At 40.5% G+C, this 13,429-nt stretch overlaps 1 protein-coding gene across 1 annotated transcript in view; it reads left to right on the top strand.

Moving 5' to 3' along the window:
- Positions 1–102: 102 nt before the first annotated feature.
- The window catches only part of galnt10 (polypeptide N-acetylgalactosaminyltransferase 10), an 85,337-nt gene continuing 72,010 nt past the window's right edge, over positions 103–13,429 (top strand). Inside the window, 1 exon segment of the mRNA NM_001078976.1 lies at positions 103–295. Within this exon segment, the coding sequence (NP_001072444.1) occupies positions 146–295 (150 nt within the window). The 5' untranslated portion in view covers positions 103–145.

The raw sequence follows: 13,429 nt of genomic DNA, 5'->3' as shown, positions 1-13,429 counted from the left end.
TTCCTTTGCGCCGGGTCCGCGACTGACGAGTTTGTGGAGCTGCTGCCTGGTAGTGACTGGCGCTGGCGGCCGTGGAGCGATTGTGTCTCGGTGTGTTCGGCTCTTGCCAGGTCAAGACGGGGAGGTAGCAGGGCGTGGGCTTCCCATGCGGCGGAAGGAGAAGCGGATCCTGCAGGCTGTGGGGCTGGCTGTGGCCGCCCTGCTATTCCTGCCTAACGTGGGTCTGTGGTCACTGTACCGGGAGAAGCAGCTGGAGAGTGCGGGAGCCAGGGACTTGGAAAAGGCAAGAGGGGAGGTGAGTTACCTTAGTTATTGCTTGTGATACTTGTGGGGGCAATGGGGGTACTTGTGTCGGGGGCGAGTGAGGGTACTTGTAGCTGTCATGGGTGGGAGAAGAGGTACTTCTAGCTGAGAGTCAGTGAGGCGAGTATGGGTAGGTGTAGCTCAGGGTTAGTAGGGGGTATATCAGGGGTCTGTAGCTGTCAGTGAGGGCACCTGTTGTCAGTGAGTGAGGCTGCTTGTAGCCAGGTGTCAGTGAGTGAGGCTGCTTGTAGCCAGGTGTCAGTGAGTGAGGCTGCTTGTAGCCAGGTGTCAGTGAGTGAGGCTGCTTGTAGCCAGGTGTCAGTGAGTGAGGCTGCTTGTAGCCAGGTGTCAGTGAGTGAGGCTGCTTGTAGCCAGGTGTCAGTGAGTGAGGCTGCTTGTAGCCAGGGGTCAGTGAGTGAGGCTGCTTGTAGCCAGGGGTCAGTGAGTGAGGCTGCTTGTAGCCAGGGGTCAGTGAGTGAGGCTGCTTGTAGCCAGGGGTCAGTGAGTGAGGCTGCTTGTAGCCAGGGGTCAGTGAGTGAGGCTGCTTGTAGCCAGGGGTCAGTGAGTGAGGCTGCTTGTAGCCAGGGGTCAGTGAGTGAGGCTGCTTGTAGCCAGGGGTCAGTGAGTGAGGCTGCTTGTAGCCAGGGGTCAGTGAGTGAGGCTGCTTGTAGCCAGGGGTCAGTGAGTGAGGCTGCTTGTAGCCAGGGGTCAGTGAGTGAGGCTGCTTGTAGCCAGGGGTCAGTGAGTGAGGCTGCTTGTAGCCAGGGGTCAGTGAGTGAGGCTGCTTGTAGCCAGGGGTCAGTGAGTGAGGCTGCTTGTAGCCAGGGGTCAGTGAGTGAGGCTGCTTGTAGCCAGGGGTCAGTGAGTGAGGCTGCTTGTAGCCAGGTGTCAGTGAGTGAGGCTGCTTGTAGCCAGGTGTCAGTGAGTGAGGCTGCTTGTAGCCAGGTGTCAGTGAGTGAGGCTGCTTGTAGCCAGGTGTCAGTGAGTGAGGCTGCTTGTAGCCAGGTGTCAGTGAATGTGAGGGGGAGAGTGGGGAAGTCCATATTTGTATCTCCAGGAAGTTGTAGTTATTTATTAAAGGAAACGTTAACCTTCATATTAAGAGTACTTGTAGCTGTCAGTGTGGGTGAGAAAAGGCTTTTCTTATTACTTCCTTTATTTAGGAAGTCTGTTGCTCCTTTAGTTGTGTATTGTATCCAGTTGTAGGTGTTTTTGTGATAGCTTTATTATGTGTATGGTCATTATAAAACACGAGTGAAGCATTTTTCATAGGTAACATTACAAGGAAAAGGACTGTTTAAAAGTGCTAGTTCTAGGCCTCATGTCCATACACAACACAAGTCCAAATAAAGTGTCTCTGCATCTACTATCTGTTATTGGGAAATAATAATTCAGCATAAAATGAAGTGTGTCAGGACTAAGCTCTGTATATGACCTTACTGCGCAGAAAAATATGACAAGTTATGTTTTATTTTTCCTTGCATTAATCTAATGAAAAAATAAGAAGTGAGTGTATTCAAATTACAGAACCACAGTTGTCTTGAAGGGTCAGAAACACCAAAAAAATTAAAGGGATTTTCTGCATTTAAACATAATGTACTGTTACACTTCACTGACACAAGCTCTGTCTGATGCAGATGTATGAATGTAGTTTGTATAGATAAGTTGCTGTTTGGCAAAACAGCCCAGACACATTTTGTTTTTGGATGAAAAAGTTACCTATATTGCTGTTTACACATTGGCACCAATTTGGGCAGGTGGCAGTGAGTACAGGTATGGGACCTGTTATCCAGAATGCTCAGGACCTGGGGTTTTGTAGATGATGGCTCCTTCTGTAATTTCGATCTCCATACCCTAAGTCTACTAAAAAATGATTTACACAATATATAAACCCAATAGGTTTGTTTTGTATCTAATAAAGATTAATTACATCTTAGTTGGGATCAAGTACAAGGTACTGTTTTATTATTATTATTATAGAGAAAAAAATAAATTATTTTTAAAAATTAAAATCATTTGCATAAAATGGGAGTCGGCCTTCCCAAAATTGAGGATAACAGGTTTCCGGGTTAATGAATCTATAACCCCTATTTGGCTGTAAAAACAGACAATGCCAGCTAAAATAGGTTTAGAGCATGGGGTACATAGGACTTAGTCCCTCAGATGGGCTTTCGCTAAGTGGAAATATCCCGGGGTGTAGGGCAACTACAACTCGCTAAAGTGCGAAGTAAAATAGAAAAATAATGGGCGCCATACACTTCTCTAGAGTGTAGATAGATACTCTAGGGTAGAAATGGCTTTACTGGGGCCCTGTTGATCCCAGGCTCAGTGGACCTTCCTCCTGAGACACCAGAGGCAGCCAAAGAGGAAGACCCACCCCTTTGCTAAACACTATATTGGAGTGCAAAGGATCGTGTCAACCTGTCAACCAATAAGGCACATATGCAAAACTATAAACTGGATACATGGGTCTTTGCCCAGTAACAGCTTAGAAGTGGTAGGGTTTAAAATCCATAGGGGCATGTTAACCCTATGGGTCCCTACAGATCACATACCTGTGGTTCAAACTAGTGTTTCCTCTTAGCTCTTTACATGCATACAATCATTTGTGTTGCAAAGATAGAATTGTGTATGAAGATACACCAGTTTGTACTAATTCTGACCATCCTGCAGTTCAGTGCACTTAGGTTTAAAAAGTGCACACAAAAGATGATTTTTACACATGCAACCAAATAAAAGTTGGACAGAATATTGGCAACATTACGGAAGGCGCGTCATGCCATACTTAAATACAAGTAGTGGTGAAAGCAAATTTTCTCCAGATTTCACTGAGAAAAACGACCATAGACTCCAATGGCTGCCAAAAAAAGTTGAGTGGTATAGAAAAAAACGCCCATTGTCTTCATGGCAGTTTGCAAATTTTCAGCCTAGTGAAACTGGACAGATTCGCTCATCACTAAATAAAAGTATGGGATCTGTTATTCAGTATGCTTGGTCACAGAGCTTTCCTCCACTTCTCTCCGCCTTTGGTTTTCTGTCAGGTGTGGCCAGAAGTACATAAAGAGGAGTTGACCCCTGCAAATGTGTGACCCCTTGCGTAATATCTGTACAGGGCTAAATTACATGAACCCACTGACTAACTAGTGATTGTATATATTAATTTGTTTCCTAAAAAGCTTTAATAAAAAAAACAAAAAAAAAAAAACAGCAAGATTAATCTAAATCACTGAGTTTCAAAATAATTTCTCTTATATGTTTTATATATTTGTATATTAATTTGTTTGCTAAAAAGCTTAAAACAACCCAGCAAGATGAATCTAAATCACTGAGTTTCAAAATTATTTATCTTGTTTTATATATATATATATATATATATATATATATATATATATAAAATATACACACACACATTCATGTGTGTGTGTGTGTGTGTGTGTGTGTGTGTGTGTGTGTGTGTATTGTTGCTGTAGAAAAATGAAAGGGAAACTTCATCACAAATCCTATAAAATCCTAAATTTAAGATGATATGGTCTAATAATGGCCCCAAATTGCCCACAATTAAAAGCAGCATTTTTGCTCAGAATGAGCAGCAATTCCCAAAGTGAGTGACTGGCATGTTTGTGCCTTTTCTCTTTTGCAGCCAGAAGCAAATGCCCTTTTATTGGAGGTGTGCAAACGACATTATAGTGGCTCTCTCAGGCATGAAAGACTGATACCAGGGACTGCGGCCAGGTCTGGCTCGCTAACACGTATCTCCCTTTTTCATCTACTGCTCTTTGACTATCCGTCAGATTTGCCACCTGCAGCAGGATTGGCAGAGAATACTTTGTTCCCTTAGTGAGAGCAGCTGCAAATCTGTCATCTATCCCTATGGCTGCATCATAAGCCTTTTCTTATCCGCCACTCCTGCATGTCCGGCTCCCTGAGATTTACAGCTACAGGCAGGGAATGCTCTGATCTTCAGCCTCATATTGTTTGAAAACATTTTTTTTATATGCTCTTTCATTTATAGCAGTTGGATAGGCTTTTTTTGCCTTATTGGAGAGCTACGTTTGAGCCCTTGCGATGGGAAGTTTATTAGACTTAATTAGATGGGAAGTTTATCAGCCTTAATTATACCATTTCATTTTAAGTAGATATTTTTATGCAAAAAGGGTACCTAATATTTGTCTTATTTGAACCTATATACTAAAAATGACTTTACAGTTATATTATTATGTATTTATATAACTGTAAAGCATTTTTGCAGCTGCAGGAGCCGCAATTGGAAATAGAAGCATTCAACAAGCGTTTGTGATTTATTAAAAAGTAGGTTTCTGGTAAAGAACTGACAGATCTACAAGCAGGGCCTTTGTTGCCCCATGCAGTTGCATCAGTTCTTGTATGTAATTTGTATATTCGATATGTATGACTGTCTGTTACAGTGCTCTTGGGATACATTGGTACATGTTTTAAAGGGAACCTGTTTGTGTATCAGTCTAGCAACAAACATTGCATTTTTGGTATATTTTGGGCAGAAAGTAATCTCTTTAGCTACTGAAATATATACCCATTGGAGCTAACAGTTAAAACACATCCTTAGAGTTGAGTTGCTTTCTTGCCAAGCCTGAGGTTAGAATTTTTGGTAAGCTTTGCTAAGTCAGGACATTTTAATGTATTTTCTCAGACCATTCTTCTGCTCGGCAACAAAAAAAAAATGCTTTTAAAAGTTATAATGATTGGTGTAGTATGCCTTACAGCTAATGCTCTGCTTAAAGATAATACATTATTAATAAGATTAGCTTGTAGGGCTGCAGTACCTGTTCCCACTGATCCCTGTTTGTTCAAAATTATTGTGAAGCACTGCGTATTTGCTGGTGCTATATAAATAAATTATGATGATGATGATAACCAGCCTTATACTTTAGTTGTTGCCACCTTAATGTACTTGCTGACTTATTCTGCGCTTGCAGTTAAGGCTTTAACATGCATGCTGCTTATAGATGGAGGGCCACACTGAAAGAATACAAAGTAAAGTTGGTTTCACTTTAAGTGAGGCAGTACATCCACTGTATGCTTTGAGAGCTCATGTTTAATCAGAGCATTAGTTACCCTTAAAATCCTGAGAAAGCCATCTGCGTGTTTTATACCATTGACTTTCTTGGCAAAAGAAAAGCCTGTCTTGCTAGACACTGGCCGGTGAAAGAGAAAGTCAGACAAGTGATAGGTTGCTTGCAAGCCATTTACTGGCAACCATTCACAGTCAGCATGAAAGGGGTGTATTGTGCAGCAATAAATGACAAGCCCAAGATGAAAACTTAGTGGCCAAACGTTACTACACTACATCAGAGTAAATTTTCTGTTTTGCAAACTGCCCCACAACACACTTTTTAAACTATTTGTAAATGTATAGTACATGCCACCATTATATTTTGTTCTTACTTTTGGTCTTCATTGGGCTTTTGCCTGTTCTGTCCTTTGTAACATTGTGCTTTTAAAGTAAAATGTGTAAATATGTTTTTTTCTGTAAGGGCTCTGGCACACGGGGAGATTAGTCGCCCACGACAAATCTCCCTGTTCGCGGGCGACTAATCTCCCCGAGTTGCCATCAGTTGCCATCCCACCGGCGACAATGTAAGTTGCCGGTGGGATGGCACACGGGCGGCGCAATTTCAGGAAATCGCCGAAAATGCCTCGCGAGGCAACTTCGGCGATTTGCCGAAACCGCCTGCGCAGCGTGTACCATCCCACCGGCAACTTACATTGTCGCCGGTGGGATGGCAATTCGGGGAGATTAGTCGCCCGCGAACAGGGAGATTTGTCACGGGCGACTAATCTCCCCATGTGCCAGAGCCCTTAAACAGTAGCCAGAAGATATCTTAAGTTCTGTTTATATTGGTATTTTCCTTTAAAGGGACAGTAACACCAAAAAAACCCAAAAAATTATCAAAGTTATTAAAATATAATGTACTGTTGCCCTGCACTCTTAACACTGGTTTACTTTTACTATAGTTTATATAAATACCCTGCTATGTAGTCATGGGGACAACCATTCAAGCAGAAAAAAAAGGAGAAAAGGCACAGGTTACATAGCAGATAACAGATTAACTCTGGTGAATAGAATGGTGTTTCATCTGTTATCTGCTATGTAACCTGTGCCTTTTCTCCTTTTTTTCTATCTTGAATTGAACTATGGTAGGGTTTCTGAAGTAAACACACAACTTTTACCAGTGCAAGGTAACAGTACATTATATCGTAATTACTTTGATACATTTTTGTTTTTTGTGTTACTGTTCCTTTAAGGCACTGATGGTATAAAACCGGGAAATAGCATTAAGAAATTAAACTACATGGTCTCTACGTAATTTTCTTTTACAACTTGATGTCATAACCACCGAGCCACAAGTCATAGCTCATTTTTTATACAGTAGCAGAGAAGCGAGGTAGTGCTTAATAATAAGTTATTATTCTCTGATTTTTTGGGTCACTGGCTTCACTGTGTGTCTATAATTATGTATGAGACTCTATTTGCCATACTGAAGTTGTTAATTACAAAGTATAAAAAAAAACACAGTTTGGGCACAAGAAAGCCATCAATATCATTACACCCAAGGGGGTTAAGCCATTACGAACACGGATTGTAATTTACTTTGCCAACATCTGGATTAGATACCAGGGAACATCTGCTTTTGGTTACTCTGGCTGCCTGCGACGGAGACTGTAAGCAACATTGGGAACTGTTAAACATGCTCTCATTTTTACACTGTCATATCCTTGCTACTTTTTTGCACTATTAAAGTGCCACTTAAGAGCTCCCATAGAATGTAGCTCTATTCTTATACTTGAGACTTTAAGTGCTTATATTCACTTAAAGTCATGTTCTATTTTATTTTTTTCTTTTGTGTATATTTGTAAAATGGGCAATGATGGATGGGCCACTTGAGAGACCGTCGCCTTTCTGAAAATACCCCCCTCCCCTTCAGATCTATTGGAATCACAACATATCAAACAATTAACATGCAGTGACCCCGGATAATCACAAGAAATTCCCTCTTCCGTATTGTTGCACAATTACCTGACATCACTGCTGTTAGGTGTCTTACATGTGGTGAATCCAATAAATTTGAAGTTTTACATGCTTTGACGCCCGCGGAAGAGGACCTTTCCTTTGCTGACAAAGCACTCTGTCTGTCATTGCCCTTATCATTTGTTTGACACTTTTTCTGCTTTATAAAACCCAAAATTGTTGGGGCATGTATAGTTTATAACATAGGCAGGGCTGAATTTTCAGCTGGTGACTCCTGAAGCACTGGACCGGATAGGAACTCCTCCCCTTTGTTTGGGTGGTTTACATACTGCACAATCGCCAGAGAAAATGCTACCCCTCAGCCCCACCATTAAGGTGGCAATACACAGGTATAGGCGTCTCTGTTCCGATCCGACTAAATTTTTAAACCTGCCGATTTCAGGCCAGATGTTGGTTGGGCAGGCCCGTCGTTAGTGCCCCATACACGGGCCGATAAGCTGCCAAATCGGTCTAAGGGACTGATATCGGCAGCTAGAATTGGCCCATGTATGGCAGCCTTTAAATATTAAGCACTAAAATGGACATGCAGCATAGTTACCGTACAAGGTACTATCTTCTTGTTTGTATTCGGTCTTCTTTTTATTTATTATTTGCAACTTTTGATTTATTTCATTTTTGTTCAGCAGCTCTCCAGTTAGTAATTTCAGGAGCTATCTGGTTAGTAGTTTGACAGGAGAGAAAGGAATATGAATAGAGGAGGGCCTCAATAGAAATATGAGTAATAAAAAGTAATAATAACAATAAAATTGTAGCATCACAGAGCAATATTTTTTGCTGCTGGGGTCAGTGATCCCCTCTTTGAAAGTTGAAAAGAGTCAGAAGAGAGGCAAATAATTCAAAAACTTTAGCAAGTTATAAATGAAGATCATTTAAAACATTGCTAAGAACAGGCCATTCTATAACCTGAAGGTGAACCACCCCTTTAAACATGTTTGCAAAATAGGACTATTGAAATAGCATACCTGTATTTTGGAGTTTTCTGAATAATGGGTTTCCAAAAAAACTCAAATACCTGTACCTTTGATGATGAACACAGTGATGGCATATGACACACAAATACTAGTTTTCATGCTACTGCGGCTCAGAATTCATCATTTCAGATATAAGTGTAGCTGTTGGGAAAGGAATATGGTATCCTGATTTAGATCCCATAAAAGCAAGTACAAAAAGTACACTATAAAGGGCTGCACATTGTATGTCCATGCACAGTAACAACTGAAAATAAAACAAAATAATTGAAACACATGGGAATAACAATAGGCAGAAATTTATTTGATGAAAAGCTTCCTTAAAATTTCTTCGTCCTATTTTTGGAGATTTAAATTAAAAATAATTAAAACTAGGTGTAATCCTCATGCTTATGCATTTTCCTTGAAGTGCCTCGGTTTTCCTGTTTTGGGTATTTTTATAGTGGCAGCCAAACAGATAACTCCAGTCTACTCAAGGAAACCTGTGATCATTAACTACTTTATGATTAGTTAGTTGCAATATATACGCTGTAAGTAATATATATTGCTTTGAACAAAAGACTCCATCTTCACTTGATTTCCAAATATCTATAAATCAGTATCAACAACTCCTGGTTTTAGGCTCCCGTGCTTGTTCTTTCAACAGGACGGTATTCTTTAGTAAAATGTGAGTGTTAAAGCAACTCTTTATCCCTTGTATCCTCCTCAGTTACAATAAGCATCTGCATCTCCCTACCCTGCATATTAATAGCGGAAAGACTCTTTACTGCTTGGACAGCTGCCATAGGAACCCATGTCTGAATCAGTCAGTGAGCTGAATTTATAACAAAGCTTTGGGTAAGCTTCTTCAAAAGGAAAAAAAAATTGGAAAATACTTTAACATCCACAACAGCATAGTGACTGTCGTATGGGTTTAGATCCATCGATAGCTGATCTCACTCAAATAACCATTATCTGTGTATGTGATCTACAAGTATCAGCTCTGCTCTTGCCACACCTTGTGATGGGATAGTTGGGCCAAGGGACAAATGATCAGATCAGCGGAATTTGATATGGGTGGCCAGATCTAGCAAAGATGTGCTTGTATGGGTAGCCTTACTACAATATCGGGACAGTATGATTTAATTACAGTCTAAGAAAGATTTGTTAGATCATCGTACACTAAGGGGCACATTTACTAATCCACGAACGTCCGAAAAGCGTCTGAATGCGGTTTTTTCGTAATGATCGGTATTTTGCGACTTTTTCGAGCGCTCAACATGAAAAAGTCGCGACAATTCGCGAAAGTCGTAATGGCTATGAAAAAGTCGCGACAATTCACGAAAGTCATAATGGCTATGAAAAAGTCGCGACAATTCACGAAATTTGTAATGGCTATGAAAAAGTCACGACAATTTGCGCAAGTCGTAACGGCTACGAAAAAGTCGCAAAATGTTCGTTTTCCAATCCGAATTTTTCCCATTCGGATTCATGGATTAGTAAATCAGCCCCTAAGCCTGTGTAATAAACAGGAATATATTGCAGCTCAAAAACAGTGTAAGCAACCCTTGCTTTTTAATGCGTATAAAGTATTTGGGGTTCAGAACTTTCTCTTGCTGTACACAATATTTGTGGATTCCAAAACCCACTTCCTCTGACTGTATATAATGCAGTTAGGAATCTGGAAAAACTTCCTCTCGCTGTAGATAATGTATTTAAGGTTCAAGAACCAACATCCTCTTGCTGTCAGGGCTGTATTTATATCCACTGCTGCTCTAAACAGCGGACTTCAGGCCACACACTTCTTTTGGCGATTGTCACATGCACAGATATTCCTGCCCATTCGCCAAGCACAGCAGCGATAAGTAACCCCCCTCAGCTCCAGCTGGGAGAATTTTTTGTTTTTTGATAGCTAACCTATTAGCTATTTCCTATGGAAGCAGCACTGTTGATTGATATAATAACTACTCTGTACTATATTTATTTGTCTAATCATCTTATATTCATCTATACCAGCTCTTATCAACATGGTATTACAATTCATTCTGCTAATAATACTGTAATTGCATCCTCATCACTGTCATGAACACCAAAAACTAATAATCTCTCCATTCCATACTGCTCAATATCTTCCAATAAGACATGAATTTATTTACTATATCACAGAAATCAATAGTATAAGTATATATTTTTTTTATAGGAAAGCTTTATGAATTCATTAATGTCAATTAAGGGGATCTTAATATTTATGTGTGATTTTTATCCTGTTATCCATATGCTGATGCATATTGAATTGTAGGTAAAGCTATACGTATACTCAGGGGCTTATAGATATGTCTTTGCGAATTATATGATTCTAGTAATGTTTTGATAAACTTATACAGGTTAGTGATTTTCTGCAATTAGGGCAATGTAGTAGCTGCCCTCTATATGCCAATGTTACAGTACTCTACTATAGTACAGTGTTCATTGCTTTGTATGTACTAAAGGCATTATTTTTACAGTTGTGTCACCGCTGATCATTTCATTGTATTCACAGTTAATCGATACACATTCGTTCAAGGCAGGAGATTTGTCATCCGCAGTGTAAATGCGCTACCACTGATGACAAATCCGCCAAAAATGCCATCCCCTTCACTGCAAGTAAATTAATTTACCAGCAGTAATCCGCTTAAAGGAGAAGAAAAGGCTAAATAACTGGAGGGGTGACAAATGTTGTGTACCCCCCCCCCCCCAGTGATTTTAATCACTTACCTGAAACCCCCGGCCGGTGCACCAGCCAGGGGTTAATGCAGGCAAGTGTTCCTCTTCCTTCATTGCCTTGTGATGAGATCCCGGGGCCTGCGCATACGCAGTTGAGCGAAAATGAATTAAAGTTTTCAGTTTCCCTCCACTGCGCATGTGCGAAGACCCAAGTAGGAAGAGGATCTCTTTGTTGCAGTTTTCTCCAAACAGGAGCACCGGACAGGGATTTCAGGTAAATGATTACAGTCATTGGGGGGTGCCTAACATTTTACCACCTCCAGTGATGTTGCCTTTCCTTCTCTTTACATAGCTACGTAGGGTTGAAAAAAGACCAGAGTCCATTAAGTTCCACCCATCCAAGTAAACCCAGCACACACAACTTATACTGACCAATCTATACACTCGCATACATAAACTACTGTATATGTACAAACATCAATACTAACTGTAGATATTAGTATCACAATAGCCTTGGATACTATGCTTGTTTAAGAACTCATCCAGGCCCCTCTTAAAGGGGAAGGAAAGGCTAAGTCACTTGGGGGTGCCAAAATGTTAGGCACCCCCAAGTGACTTAGATCGCTTACCTTGTACCCTGGGCTGGTGCCCCTGTTAGGAGAAAAAAGCACCAGCCCAGGGTACCTGTAGGAAGCTCTTCCTCCTTCCTTTTTCTTCTGCCGGCGAAATCCGTCTGCCGGCGCATGTGCAGTAGAGTGAAAAGCCGACTTTCTTGTTTAAGTTCGGCTTTTCACTCTACTGCGCAGGAGGAAACGCTCGCTGCTACCCCGGGCTGGTGTTGTCTCCATACAGGGGCACCAGCCCGGGGTAAAAGGTAAGCGATCTAAGTCACTTGAGGGTTCCTAACATTTTGGCACCCCCAAGTGACTTAGCCTTTCCTTCTCCTTTAAAGGCATTAACAGAATCTGCCATCACAATATCACTAGGAAGGGCATTCCCAACCTCACTGCCCTCCCCGTGAAAAACCCAGATGCTGCTTCAAATAGAAGCTCCGTTCCTCTAATCTAAAGAGGTGGCCTCTGATAAAAGAACACCCCCTATCTACCTATAATACCCTATTAATCAGGGGAAAATGCAAAAGAGAGAAAACAAAAGATCATAATTGTAACATGTAAGGCCACCTTAACACACACATCTGTCTATATATATATATATATATATATATATATATATATATATATATATATATATATACACTCCATTTTGCCCCAGATTACTTTATTACATTGGGGTAACATGTAAAATCCTGTGTGCTCTGTGAGTAAATAGAGCATTATAATAATATATAATTATAATTCCATTATATAATAATTATAAACTCACCAAGGTTGGCAGATTTCTGTGGTAATAATATATAATTATATATATATATATATGGAATGCACCCAAAGCAGGAACAGGTTCTGATGGGCCAAACACTAGGACTTTTTTCAGGACTCAAATTTGTCTGTTTGAATCCTGAGTGCTTGGCCAAACAAACTATGGTATTTTAGTGTGCCGTTGCCATCCTGAGGAAAACATTGATTACAAAACACTCCTCTCCTATCACTTGTCATCACTCCTGATGTAATTTAATGACCAGCACAGAGAGAGACAGAAAATGTTTGAGTGGTGGGCAACTGTAATTTTTATATGGGAAATTATTCAGTATAGAGCTGAATCTGTAAATTATTGATTTGCTACATCCTTAATTATGATGTTATTTATACATGCATGAAAGTATTTGGGTAATTATTTTACTTTGTTTGTACCAGTTGAGCAATTCAGAAAACGATTGCATTTTTTATGTATTGTTTATTTTAGTTTTAATAACATATTCTGTATGATTTATTTTTAAAAATGTGGGAACTTCCACACTGCATCCTCTATTGAGATAAGATACTCTGTATGAATAGGATATCGTCAATAGACTTGAAGTGAAACTGGAAACCCAGTTATGAGATTACCATGACTGGGGGACCTGATGCCCATGCACTGGCTACACAATTAAATGGTGAGGACGGTCGGGGAAAGTTGGAGTGCAGTAACATCTAGCTAAAGTGCTAAATGGAAAGTGAAAGTAAATGTAGACCCGCCTCTATAGGCAGAGCAGGCAGTATATAGATTGACAGCTGGGATTTTTAAATGCCTTTAAAAGGGCTATGGATGTGTTTATAAAAAACACTGATGAGCCCCAAGAAGGGCGAAACCGGTCTGTAGTTGGGAATCTGATCAGCTATTATCCTGGCTTCTGCTTTAAAACCCAGTGGGTAAGCTTTAGCCTATAGGATAAACCCATGTAAATGGGATTTTTCTAAGAGCCTTAAGGAATTTGTTCCCAGAATCCCTTTTTGACTTATTTGCATACGTA

This window comes from Xenopus tropicalis, chromosome 3 (genome assembly GCF_000004195.4).
Source record: "Xenopus tropicalis strain Nigerian chromosome 3, UCB_Xtro_10.0, whole genome shotgun sequence".
NCBI classification, from domain to species: domain Eukaryota; kingdom Metazoa; phylum Chordata; class Amphibia; order Anura; family Pipidae; genus Xenopus; species Xenopus tropicalis.
Note: the sequence above shows the minus strand (reverse complement) of the source record. Positions and strands in the feature narration are given on the sequence as shown.